Consider the following 14,331-nt stretch of genomic DNA (forward strand, 5'->3'; position numbering starts at 1 on the left):
AAGTAGTACTCATTGTGGTTTTAACTTGTATGTCCCTGATGAATAATGAAATTGAACATCCTTTCATATATAATTGGCATCTTTTCTTTAATGAAGTATCTGTTCATCTTTTTCCTATTTTTCTGGTTTTTCTTTCCTTTTAAGAAATACATTGGAAAAAAAAATCTTTATATATTCTTGATAAAAGCAATTTGTCAGTTATGTGTTTCAGATTTATGTAAACATGGTTGCGTTTTATATTTTGATTTTTATGTCCAGCAGCCTGAAAATTCTTACTTACTCTGGTAATTTTATTTATCTGTAGATTCTTTGGGATTTTCTGTGTCTTCAGTCATCTTGCGAAAATGACAGTTTTACCTCTCTCTTTTTAATCTGTATGTGTTTTATTTAATTTCTTATTGCACTGGCATAGACCACCAGTGTAATGTTGAATAGAGATGGTGATGAGAGGCACCCTAGTCTTGTTTCCAGTCCCACATCACACTCTTAAATATTTATTCCAGTTCTTTTTCCTACTGTTTATGAGATTGTGGAAATTCTACATATTGTTTTGTAAGGCTTTGTTTCCATTTTCAAGAAAAAAATGAATGGGTGTTTTCTTTGTTTTTATTTCTTTTGTTAATCTTAATTACATTGAATTTTGAACTTTCCAGTCCTGATATAAGCCAAATTTAGTGGAGATGTATTAATCATTTTTATACATTAGAGCTGTTTGCTGCTATTTTATTTTGTATTTTTGCATCTATATTTATGAGTGAGATTGACCTAAAAATTTCCTTTCTCTAAATGTCCTTCTTAGATTTTGCTAATCGAGGTTTGTTGGCATCATAAAATGAGTTGGGGTATATTCCCTATTTTTGTATTCCCTGGAAAAAGTTTGTGGAAGATTATAGTTTCTTCCTTACGTGTTTTATAGAATTCGCTGGTAAAACCACCGGGTCTTGAAATTGTCTTTGTAGGAAAGTTTTAAATCATGTATTTAATTTTTTAAATAGTTACAGGACTATTCAGATATTGAGTTTGGTAAGTTGTTTTTTAAGTTTTCCTTTATGTAAATTTTCAAATATATTGGCAAAAAGTTTTTCTTAATATTCTTTAGTGAACTTTTAAAATTGTCAACAGTATCTGTACTGATGTCTTACTTTTTATTCCCAATACTGGTTATTTGTGTCTTCTACCTTTTTTCATGGTCAGTCTCATTGGATGTTTGTTGGTTTTAATAGTTTTTATGAAGAACTAGTTATTAACTTTGTTGATCTTTTTTTATATATTTATTTTCTGTTTTGTTAACTTCTATTCTTTATTTCCTTACACTTTGTGTTCAGTTTGCTGTTCTTTTGCTAAATTTTGGGGGATGGATGGTTAACTTAATAATTTTTAACTTTTCTCTGATATTTTCATTCAGTTCTATATATTTCCCTCAAGCCTTGCTTTTGTTGTACTCCATTATTTTTGAGAAATAGGATTTTCATTGTACTTTGTTTAAATATATTTTAAAAGTTTCTTTGTATTTTCTTTCTTGCCTCTCTGGGTTATTCAGAAGTGTATTTCTTAATTTCCAAATATGTGTTCAGTTTTAAAGATTTTTTTTTTCTTTTTTTCAAGCTTAATTGCATTGTGGTTAGAGAACATACTCTATATGATTTCAGTGTTTTGAAATTTGTTGACACTTGATTTTATGGACCAGGACAGAGTCAATTTTAGTAAATATTTTTACCTACCTGAAAGTATTTTGCATTTGCTGGATATCAAGTTCTCTATATATTATGGTAAATTTGTGAATTCTGCTGTTCCAGTTCTAATATATTCTCATTGTTTTTTGTTTTTTAATCCTGCTCATTTTATCAGTTTCCTAAAGAGCTGTTTTGAAAGTCTCATATGTATATTATGAATGTTCATCTGTGTAGTTCTGCCACTTTTTGCTTTGTGTATTTGGGGCCATATGGATAGAAATTTAGAACTGGTACATCTTCAGGTAAATTGAACTTTTTAAAAAAATTCATTCTAAAGTGTCCTATTTTATATCTAGCAGTGTTTCTTTGTGTTGAAGTCATCTTTATTTAAAGTTTCATCTGTTTGCATTTAGTTAGTACTTGCATGATATTTATATATTTTTTCTTACCTGTATTGTTGTGGTGTAGATGTGTTTCTCATTTGTTTTTAAAGCTATTTTCACAATCTTTATTCTTTAATTGGATCTTTTAGTCCGTTCAGTTCACTTCAGTTCAGTTGCTCAGTCATGTCCAACTCCTTGCAACCCCATGAACTGCAGCACACCAGGCCTCCCTGTCCATCACCAACTCCTGGAGTTTACCCAAACCCATGTCCATCAAGTTGATGATGCCATCCAACCATCTCATCCTCTGTCATCCCCTTCTCCTCCTGCCCTCAATCTTCCCCAGCATCAGGGTCTTTTCCAGTGAGTCAGTTCTTCGCATCAGGTGGCCAGAGTATTGGAATTTCAGCTTTAGCATCAGTTCTTTCAATGAACACCCAGGACTGATCTCCTTTAGGATGGACTGGTTGGATCTCCTTGCAGTCCAAGGGACTCTGCAGAGTCTTCTCCAACATCACAGTTCAAAAGCATCAATTCTTCTGCTCTCATGTTTCTTTATAGTCCAACTCTCACATCCATTCATGACCACTGGAAAAACCATAGCCTTGACTAGATGGACTTTTGTTGGCAAAGTTATGTCTCTGCTTTTTAATGTGCTGTCTAGGTTGGTCATAACTTTCCTTCCAAGGAGTAAGCGTCTTTTAATTTCATGGCTGCAATCACCATCTGCAGTGATCTTGGAGCCCAGAAAAATGATTATACAAAACATATGAAAAACATAACCACCTGGCTTGAACAAATAAATTAGACATTAAAAATATTTAATTATCATTAATTTTGTTAACTGGGTAATATTATTGTCCTCTAAATGATTAGTTGTTAAGAGATACATACATAAGTGTCACATAAGTGTCTATGGACAGATAGTAATTTGATGTCAGAGAACTGTTTTAAACAAAACTGTGAAAATACTAAAAACTGTTGAAACTATATTCTAGTTCATTACTTAGTGGTTTATAATAAAAAGCTAAAGAAACACACAAAAAAATGGCATATAAGTGTACATTTCCACAATAAAAAATGTTTTAAAAATAGAAAACTTTTAATTTCCAGAGTAAAAAATTAAGCACACATACTCACTAATGGAATATAAAGCATATAAGTCAGGAGATGGTAGTGTTCTCAGGTTCCTGCGTTTTCAGGAAGATGATATAAGTACCAATTATTACTAGAAATTAATACATCAAGGAAGTATCTTACAATCTCTAGGATAGTCAGTAAAAAACAAGGCTATTCTAAGGTGAGAGAAGAAAAGCATGTAATAGAATAAAATGTAGCAGCTGAATCAAATTGAGTTCAATATTTTAATGAGAATACTTCATCGGCAATATGTATGCTTCCATCAAAGGCATATAATATTTTGGTTTTATCTCTTTTGTGATGTTAGTAGCCATTGATGTTGTGATGCTAGTAGGTCATCACCTAGATCCATTATTTTACTAAGGGTTTACTTTCATTTGTATTTTTGCTGGGTATAGTATTCTAGTTGGAAGATTTTTTTTTGTTATTTTTTAGGAGCAGTTTTAGATTTAAAACAAAAATTGATAGCCAGGCTCCTCTATCCATGGAATTCTCCAGGGAAGAATACTGGAGTGCGTTTCCATTTCCTTCTCCAGGGGATCTTCCTGACCCAGGAATTGAACCTGGGTCTCCTGCATTGCAGGCAGATTCTTTACTGACTGAGCCACCAGGGAAGCTGAAATTGAAAGGAGGTTTCGTGTGTGTCCCTGTCCCCAGACACATAGCCTTCCCCTTATCAACATTACTCATCAGAATGATACTTTTTTTTTTAACCAAGAATGAATCTACATTGATAACATCACAATCATCCAAAATCCGTAGTTGACCTTGGGGTTCAATCTTTGGTGTTATACATTCTATGGGTTGGTCAGTGTATGATGACATATACCCTTCATTATAATATTCTGCGGAGTATTTTCACTTCTCTAGAACCCTTTGTGTTCTGTTTTAATGTTTCCATAGTTTTGCCTTTTTGAGAATGTCATATTGTAGTTGACTCTTAAATAGCACAGAGATTAGGGGTGCCAACCCTCTGTGTAGTTGAATATTGTGTATCTTTTTACAGTGGACACTTGATATCTGCAATTTTGTATCCATGGATTCAAACAGTTGTGGATCATTTAGTAATCTGTGTATAAGTGGTCCCACACAATTCACACCTGTGGTGCTCAAAGGTCAACTGTAGTTGGAATCATACAGTATGTAATAATAGCATTTTTAGGTTGGCTTTTTTCACTTAGTAATATGCTGAATAATATTCCACTGTCTGGATGTGATTTATTTATTCATTTATCCTTTCTATCTGTTCTACTGAAGGACAGACATCTTGGTTGCTTTTCAGTTTTGACATCTTGCTTGCTTTTCAGTTATGAGTAAACTTACTGTAACCATTCTTGTGCATGAACATAAGTTTTCAACTCCTCTGAGTATATAGCAGAGAACACAATTGCTAGATTGTGAGGTAAGAGGCTTGTGAAGTGGCTATATTATTTTGCATTCTCACCAGCAATGAAAGAGAATTTCTGTTGCACCACATCCTTGCTGTTGTCAGTGTTCTAGACTGTGGCCATTCTAATACATACATAGTGGTATCTTGTTTTAATTTGCGTTTCCCTGATGACATATGATGTAGAGCATCTTTTCATATGCTTATCTGTCATCTGTATATTATCTCTGGTGAGGTGTCTCTTAAGGTTTTTGGTGCATTTTTAAATCAGGTTGTTTTCTTACTGTTGAGCTTTAAGAGTCAACAATATATTTGGGATAACATTTTTATTTTTTTTCTAATTCTTTTGCAAATAATTTATCCCAGTCTGTGGCTTGTCCTCTTATTTTCTTGACATCATCTTTCACAGAGCTGGTTTTTATTTTAATGAAGTCCAACTTATCAATGAATTCTTGCACAAATTGTGTCTTTAGTGATTTATCTAAAAAGACATCACCATAGCCAAGGTCATCTAAGTTTTCTCCTATGTTGTTTTCCAGGAGTTTTATGGTTTTTGCATTTTACTAATTAAAAAAAAATCTTCAAAGATTATTGCATTGTTTACTGTTCACATGTTAGCTGTCAGTCTAATTATTGTTCCTTTGAAGGTAACATTTGATGGTGGGAAGGGTTTAGCTGCTTTTAGATTCTCTGTCTTTGACCTTCCCCAGTTTTACTGTGATGTGAGTTATCTTTTTATTTTTATTTATGTGTCCGTATCTTTTTATTTGTCCTCTTAGGACTTGTTGGGCTAACTTGAACCTGTGGTTTGATAGCTTTTATCAGTTTTGGAAAATTTGTCAGCATTATCTCTTGTAGATAGTTCTTCTGACCCATTCTTACTTTCTCTTACATGTCAGATATTTTTGCATTGTTCCTTTTTTAAATTTTTCTTTTCTGTTTCCCAGTCTTTTGTTTCACTGAGCTTTTCTTATTTTAAAATTAATTTTTGTTGGATTGTAGTTGATTTACAATATTGTATTAGTTTATGTTTCACTGAGCTTTAAGCCAGAATAGATCCTTCTCACCTCTCTCTAGTTTACCAGTTCTCACTACAGTGTATTGGAGGTTGGAAATGGCAACCCACTCCAGTATTCTTGCTTGGAGAATCCCATGGACAGAGGAGCCTGGTGGACTTTAGTCCATGGGGTCGCAAAGAGTCAGACACGACTGAGTGACTAACACACACTATAGTGTATTAAATCTACAGTTTAACTGCATCTGTTGAGATGTTAATTTTGGTTATTGTATTTTTCAGATAGAGAATTTATGTTTTTATGATACATAAACTCATAAAGTCTGAGCTTTATAATATTAACATTTGGAAGATTGTTAAATTTGTTTCTGCTGATTGTTCATTTTATCTTGTTTCTTTATGTGCCTGGTGGTGGTTTGAAAGTGTTTAAGACAACCATGCAGGGTCCAGTATCAAGAGTTTGAAAAGATAAGAGTGTGTAGTCACTTTGAGATCTTGCCTACTTAGGTTCGTCCTTAACTCCTTATGCTTACTCTTTGGGTCTCAATTTAAAGGATTTGGATTTTCTCACGCTTCCCACCTGGGGCAAGTCTGAAGCTAGTTTTATATCCCTTACCCTGTGAGGCTTTGCTCCATTTCTCAGTCTTAGCTGCCCCTAGGGAAAAGCTGCCCTACATATCTGTCTCTCTCTGGGTATCCTTCTCTTGGATCTTGGCTTGCTGATTCTTAACTGGTCTTTAGTTCTCGGATGCCTTTTAGGCACACCTCCCACTTCCACTTTTCTCCTTTCTCCGAGATTTAAAAACTTCCCCCAGACCCGCCAGTGCGAGGGTTTCCTGGTGTTTGGAAACTTCCTCTATTAAGACTCCCTTCCCGGGATGGATCTCCGTCCCTAGCTCTTTTGTCTCTCTTTTTATCTTTTATATTTTGTCCTACCTCCTTTCGAAGACAATGGGCTGCTTTTCTGTGCACCTGATGACCTCAGCTAGCGATCAGAAGTTGTTTTGTGAAGTTTGCTCTGCGTTCACTTGTTCTTTCGATGAATTTGTAGGAGAGAAAGTGGTCTCCCCGTCCTACTCCTCTGCCATCTTGGCTCCTCCCTACTTTTCTCCTTTCTCATTGGAAGGTTTTTAGATCTATTTGCTGTTACTGGAAATTGAACTATTTTTCCTTCCTGTTTAACTTATTCACTGATATATTATTTCTGTATTAACTTTTAAAAAATTATCAAAGTACTACTCTTGTAATACAGTGTATTAAAAAGACGCATAGAAGTTTAAAGGAGCAGAAAAAAATCACAGTGCTGTCAATGAGAGGCAGTTACTGTTAATAGTTCCTTTTTTTAAAAAGAGTTTTTGTGGGGTTGGGTTTGGGGAAGAGTTTGGAGGTAAGCTTATTTTGGATATTCTGAGTTTGAGGTGACTAAAATTCTAGGTAGAGTTATGCTTGAGGCATTTAGATACTAAACAGATGATTTGATTCAAGAGCAGGGTGTCGATCTGAATTTGTGCGTTAAAAACAATGCTAGTTGAACCTATCAAAGTAAATAAATGGAAGGCAGTGGTGGTTGTAGACTTCCTCTGTTAAGGGTGGCACAGATTGAGAAAGGATAGGGTATTTATGGGAGAGGTAAGATAGAACTTAACTTTTGTAGAGTTGGAAAGGCCAAGATAGCATCACATTTTTCATTTGTAAGTTGTGTGCCTGTGGGAACATTCTTTTCTATTCCATATTTAATGGCTTTGGCTCCGATTTTTTTTATCATAAAATTCTGTAGCTGAATAATAGTATGTAAAACACAGCAGTATAATGTGAAATATTTATTTGTTAGTGTTTTAGCTCTAATCACAGACTAGATTAAGAACTTGAAGTTCAGGATCTCAGACTTGCTAATAGTCTTGTGCAGATGACTGTCATCAATCTCATATTCTAAGTGTGTGTAATCATGAAATCACAGTATTAATAATAAACACAAAGGATTTTCATACTGAATCAGTTTGTATGTATAGAGAGAATATAGGCAGCAGTACTTTTGTACTTCCTGTTCACATAACCATTGGTACTAATAAAAAAGAGTGACTTTATACTGAAGTTTCTTGGTGACATACATTATTTTAGTATTATACCAGACAAGTTCTTTAGATAGATGTGCACAAAGGGCATTTAAAGAAAGATCAGAAATTCATGACCACATACCTACTTACTTTTAACATATACTTTGTATTATCTATTTATTTCTGCAGTTGTAATTATTTTGTATTTTCTGTGTTTGGTCATTAAGCAAGAGCTCTTAAAATGTGGATGTTTGATTTAACAGAGCTACAATAGAAGAGGCATACTCCAGGTCAATGACAAAGCTAGCAAAATCTGCAAGCAATTATTCACAACATGGGTGAGTTAACTTCTTTGAACTGCTCTTTCAGTGTTGATTTAGCCAAAGTTTTTGAGAATAATAGGTTTCCGTTAAAGATGTAATAGTTCATAAATATAAAATATATAATTATTTGTTTAAAATATGCCTATATGAATATATTCTTGACTTAATAGAAAATACAGCTGAATTTGCTGAATCAGTTAATGCAAAGTAAATGAAATTTACTTTTTCCACTTTATTAAACTATATAGTCTTTCAGTAGTATAATTTTGGGATTATAAATGTTATGTGTTATGCACATTATTCTGGTTTTCTGTAAGTTCATTTACATTCTATTGAACAATGGTCTTTAAAAACTCACTTAATATAAATTTTATTGAAATGATTAAATGCATTAGAAATGTCAGTTAAGATTTTATAGATTACCTTTAAATTTTCCTTTTAAAAATATGTGCTCAGGAAATGTTTTCTTTGAAAAATGAATATTATTAATAAGAATATATTTTAAATGAGGTATACTTATAGCCATAACAACTCTGGAAAGAGTAATTGTGTAATTTGAGTAATAACAAGTCTGGAAGGAATACTGAGAAATCATGAGGAATCATGAGAAACGCTGGGCTGAAGGAATCTGGTTTACTTGTCTAAAATTTGGGGAGATACTATATTTTAACTAAGATGTTAAGATAGTCTTATATTTACTTAGTATAAAGATTTTTATAGTGATTCTCAGTAGAAGATTCCTGTTCATCTGGGATTGTGATGAATCTATGATTCCCCTGAAATTTTATATAAGATTTTGTGTAGGTGTTAATCCATATTTCTGATGAAGGGTTGTATACTAGTTGTCACTGAACTGTGAACTTCCAGATGTTCAAACTGGTTTTAGAAAAGGCAGAGGAACCAGAGATCAGATTGCCAACATCTGCTGGATCATAGAAAAAGCAAAAGAATTCCAGAAAAACATCTATTTCTGCTTTATTGACTATGCCAAAGCCTTTGACTGTGTGGATCACAATAAACTGGAAAATTCTGAAAGAGATGGGAATACCAGACCACCTGACCTGCCTCTTGAGAAACCTGTGTGCAGGTCAGGAAGCAACAGTTAGAATTGGACATGGAACAACAGACTGGTAGGAAAAGGAGTACGCCAAGGCTATATATTGTCACCCTGCTTATTTAACTTATATGCAGAATACATCATGAGCAACGCTGGGCTGGATGAAGCACAAGCTGGAATCAAGATTACTGGGAGAAATATCACTAACCTCAGATATGCAGATGATACCACCCTTATGGCAGAAAGTGAACTAAAGAACCTCTTGATGAAAATGAAAGAGGAGAGTGAAAAAGTTGGCTTAAAGCTCAACATTCAGAAAACTAAGATCATGGCATCTGGTCCAATCACTTCATGGCAAATAGATGGGGAAACAGTGGCTGACTTTATTTTTGGGGCTCCAAAATCACTGCAGATGGTGATTGCAGCCATGAAATTAAAAGACACTTACTCCTTGGAAGGAAAGTTATGACCAACCTAGATAGCATATTAAGAAGCAATGACATTGCTTTGTCAGCACAGGTCCGAAACAAGGCTATGGTTTTTCCTTGGTCCTGTATGGATGTGAGAGTTGGACTATAAAGAAAGCTGAGTGCTGAAGAATTGGTGCCTTTGACCTGTGGTGTTGGAGAAGACTCTGGAGAGTCCCTTGGACTGCAAGGAGATCCAACTAGTCCATCCTAAAGGAAATCAGTCCTGGGTGTTCATTGGAGGGACTGATGTTGAAGCTGAAACTCCAATACTTTGGCCACCTGATGTGAAGAGCTGACTCATTTGAAAAGACCCTGATGCTGGGAAAGATTGAAGGTGGAAGGAGAAGGGGACGACAGAGGATGAGATGGTTGCATGGCATCACCGACCCAATAGACATGGGTTTGGGTGGTCTCCAGGAGTTGGTGATGGACAGGGAGGCCTGGCATGCTGTGGTTCATGGAGTCGCAAGGAGTCAGACACGAATGAGCGGCTGAAATGAACTGATAGCAGTTATCAGATTCACATATGGTTCTTATGATCTAAAGAGCTGGTTAAGAATGGCTGTCCTATGACAGTATTCTCTAGTGTGGTTGAACGAGTTTAAACAGAAGTCTTCCTAGTTTGTAGCCCACATAAAGGGGAGTAGGGCTCTTAGTTCATCCTCAGGGTGGTGACCCTGTCAGTTATGTAAGTGTTAACAGCCACAGCCAAGAGGATCTTCTGCAGTTTTGTTTTCACCTGGAGGAGAGTGGAGACTGGTAGTTGATGGCTATGTTTGTTTTTTCCTCCCAGTTGTCTTGCAATTATTGGTTCTTCCCATGCCACTTCATTCTTCCTTCTTTTTCCATCTCTCTCCTCAGTTTTTTCGCAGCCTCCTCTTTTTAACTCCTCCATGTAGACATAGCCTCTTCTAAAGATAATTTCTTCTTTGTTGACCGGAGTAGAGGGGCCAGAAAATAGCTGGAATAATAGAAACTAGCTTTAACCAATTGGCCTTTTTTTTTACATATATATAACAAATTGTTTTCTTTCATACATTCACTCTTTTAGGTTTCCTGAATGATTGATATTTTAGAAATAATATTTTAAAACAATTTTTATTGGAGTATAGTTGATTTGCAGTGTTGTGTAGTTTCAGTTGTACAGCAGAGTGAATCAGTTATCCACACATAGATACACACATACTCAGTCTTTTTAAAATTCTTTTCCCATGGAGGCCATTACAGAGTGTTGAGTAGCGCTCCTGTACTATGCGTGTATCGCGGGTGCTTACCAGTCACCTGTTTTATATACAGGGTATGTGTGTGTCCATCCCAGTCGCCCAATCCATCCTCTCCCGCCCCTTGGGAACCAGAAGTTTGTTTGTTTCTACATCTGTGACTCTGCTTGTGTTTCTTTTTTGTTTTTTAAGATTCTTTTCCCATGTAGGCCATTAACAGAGTGTTGAGTAGAGTTCCCTGTGATATACAGCAGGTTACTGTTATATTTTATATATGGTGGTGTGTATGTGTCAGTCCCTGCCTCGCAGTTTATCCCTCCTCCCCCTTTTCCTGGTCGCCGTGAGTTTGTTTTCCATATCTGCGACTCTACTACTGTTTTGAAATAAGTTTGTTTGTGCCATTCTTTTTTTTTTATATTCCATATATGAGTAATATTGTATGATATTTGTCTTAGTTCACTTTGCATGAGGCCATAGTTTTAATCTAGGAAATTATACCTTATTTTTAGTTACCAAGTGGGAGGTAGAAAAAAGCATGTGTTTCCTAATAAAGTTATTGACAGCATTTCTGTCTTTGAAATGTATGCCTTTCATGAATAATAGATGATATTTCATTTTTTCTGTTAGTGTTGTTACTTAAGATTATAAAGATTTTAAATATTACTGAAATTGAATTTTATCTTTCTGAATTTAGTTGGATTTAAACATATTTTGGATTCATTAGTTTCATTTCTTAGTGCTTATTGTATGTTATTGTGTATTACCTGGCCAGGAAAAAGTTGTGTGTATCAACCTTTATGAAATGGAACGGTTGTAATTCCTTAAAGAAATCTTATGCTGAACCTCCTTTCAGTGTAAATAATCCTCGGTTAAAGTAAAGGGACGCGCTCATCTGTTCTGTGAAATCTAGACCATCACGTATCAGGTTTACTTGAAGTGATATACATGTGTTTTGGTGCTGTTGTGAGTGGATACTTTTCAGGTGTCCTTTTTTCTCTTGAAATTTTCCATCTAATTAGTTGCCAGTTTTAGTGCTGATTAGATTCTAAAGTGGGAGGTAAGATCTAATCAGAACAGTCCTATTTAAGTATTTATCCTCCTTGAACATTACTGTTACTGCTTAAAATGATTGTGTTAGTTAGCTTTCTTGCTGGCTAAGAAACATGGCAACTGGTAAAGAGTACATATTAGGATGAGTAATTTCTTTCTCTAGCTTCTTGCCTTAGTGATTCATTGCTACTCTTTGTTTTTGTTTTATCAGAGAGCAAGGCAAGTGCTGTTGAAAATATCTGACGAAGTACCTGAGGAAAGCATAGGATAAAGTTATTCTTATGTCATTCTCTACTGACTAAATTAGTTTAAACTGACCTTTGGCATACTAAGTATTATCCAAGATATTATAGTGTAGTAGCTCTTGGAAGTACTTGAACCTGCTAAAAATATTAAATTCTCAATGTTGAGAAAAAATGATAGAAAAATGTCATATGTCCTGTACCAAGTGTAGTAGAAAGGGGACTGTCTAGTGTTTGCTGAAATACATGGGTAAAATCTGAAACAAAGTTTCAGAGAACAGTTTTAAAATAATTCTTAAATAAACTTTAATGATGAAGACATTTAAAAAATCATGTGCAGATTTAACTTTTGCACGTTTCAATTCAGAAGAGTTTTTATTTTTTGATTTTATTTGTTTATTTGGCCACACCGCATGGCTTGTGGGATCTTAGTTCCTTGACCAGGGGTTCAGCCTGTGCCCTCCGCATTGGAAGTGTGGAGTCCTAACCATTGGATTGCCAGGGAATTTCCAGGGGCTTTTATTTTCAGTGAAGTTTTTTAAATGGAGCACTAAAGGATCTAAAATTGAGATTTGATAATAGATTAGTTTTAAACAGACAGTGATTAGAAAGGCTTCTGATAAAAATCTGAATAACCAAATCAATTCAGAAAATGACATGTTATAATTAAGAGAGGGTCATGGCCAGACCTGTGATATGAATTAAGTCATTTCTGTGTATCTGAGGTATAAAAATATTTTAAATAATTAACCAAGGCCTAAAAAATCAAGATCAGGCTTTCAGTCATTTCATCTGTGATTTAATTTAATCTCATCATCTGCCTGTTAGTTTCAGTGGTTCTGTTTTGGAGCTTTAAACTTTTTTTTCCTGTTAGTAAATTATTCCCATGTTTTCTTCACTTTAGAACATTTGCACCAGTATGGGATGTATTCAAAACATCTACAGAGAAATTAGCAAATTGTCACTTGGATCTTGTTAGAAAATTACAAGAATTAATAAAGGAAGTTCAGAAGTATGGAGAAGAACAAGTAAAATCGCATAAAAAGGTATCAGTTTTGTTAATCATTGAATTGGTTAGTCAAATATTGAATACTTTGTAGTTCTGTCATTTTGATGAATCGTTTCATACCTAACAGACTAAAGAAGAAGTTGCAGGAACTCTGGAAGCTGTTCAAGCCATTCAGAGCATAACTCAGGCCCTCCAGAAATCTAAGGAAAATTACAACGCCAAGTGTGTAGAACAGGAACGTTTGAAAAAGGAAGGAGCTACACAGAGAGAAATAGAAAAGGTAATTGTAATAAAAATAATGCCTCTGTGTTTCCAAAGCGTTTTAAAATACAAGACTGCATTTAATCTTTAAACACTCAAGAATGATCTCATGTTAAAGATGAAAGTCACTGTGCCTGAGTGTTAATGATTTTCCTAAGTGAAACAGAAGTAGGTTTGCAAAATGTATTGTCTATGGTAAGTAGTTTAGCAAATACATGAAAAGGGATGATTACTTTATATCAGTGACACATTTGTAGGATATTTGTATAAGATAATTGATGAGATAGTCCTTGGTATAAGATTTAGTAATAAGGTAAAAAAAATTTTAAAGCAAGACTTTGGTATATTTAGCAAGGCAATAGATACTTGAGGGTAAGCTATAAATATATGTTGTGGGTGATTTATTGCTGACATTGAGCCCATGTATCTAGCATTGTGGTAAACCACAATGCTTTGCCTCACTCTCATCTTGATTGAAAGTAGATTTTTTTTCCCCTTTCAAAACAGTTTAACCATCCAGTTGTTTGATGTGGTATATTATCATTTAGGAATCAGCCATAGGGAGTGATAATTTTGAAAACTTTGTAGAATACTTGAAATATCCAGTAAAAAAAAAAGTATCTTGCAATTATAATAATTATAAAATTGTATATACATGGGCAAAAACTGGAAATCTGGAGAAATCAAAACAGACAATGGAATTTGGGGTATTATATGTTTCCTTTAGTGTAGTGCAATAAAAAAAAATTGGAAGGGGATAAAAAATGAGGCACAGCGAATTCATGATTTCAAACACTCTTCATTTCAGACACAGCAGTTAAGAATAAAATAGAAAAAGAGAAAGTAAAGCAAAAAACATGGTCCCAGAAGAAGAATGTTATTTTTAATGAACTCGAAATGGAGTAGAAACTCAAAGGCATGTGTCAAGATTGATTATGCAGGCTTATTGGACCGAAAGTCCTAAGTTAGGCAGTGGAATTTAGCTCTTGTATGGTATAGGGTACTAAATATTCCCTACTTGAGGTGAAGCCACAAGGAACCCCACTT

The 14,331-nt window shown here is 34.6% G+C and overlaps 1 protein-coding gene across 1 annotated transcript in view; it reads left to right on the forward strand.

Moving 5' to 3' along the window:
* The window catches only part of FCHO2 (FCH and mu domain containing endocytic adaptor 2), a 129,054-nt gene that overhangs the window by 25,798 nt on the left and 88,925 nt on the right, over positions 1 to 14,331 (forward strand). The window contains exons 3-5 of the mRNA XM_065905781.1: positions 7,916 to 7,990; positions 12,919 to 13,060; positions 13,151 to 13,303. Coding sequence (XP_065761853.1) covers positions 7,916 to 7,990; positions 12,919 to 13,060; positions 13,151 to 13,303 — 370 coding nt within the window. The remainder of the gene's footprint in view (positions 1 to 7,915; positions 7,991 to 12,918; positions 13,061 to 13,150; positions 13,304 to 14,331) is intronic.

The sequence above is a fragment of the Muntiacus reevesi genome, chromosome 14, assembly GCF_963930625.1.
Source record: "Muntiacus reevesi chromosome 14, mMunRee1.1, whole genome shotgun sequence".
In the NCBI taxonomy this organism is placed as follows: Eukaryota; Metazoa; Chordata; class Mammalia; order Artiodactyla; family Cervidae; genus Muntiacus; species Muntiacus reevesi.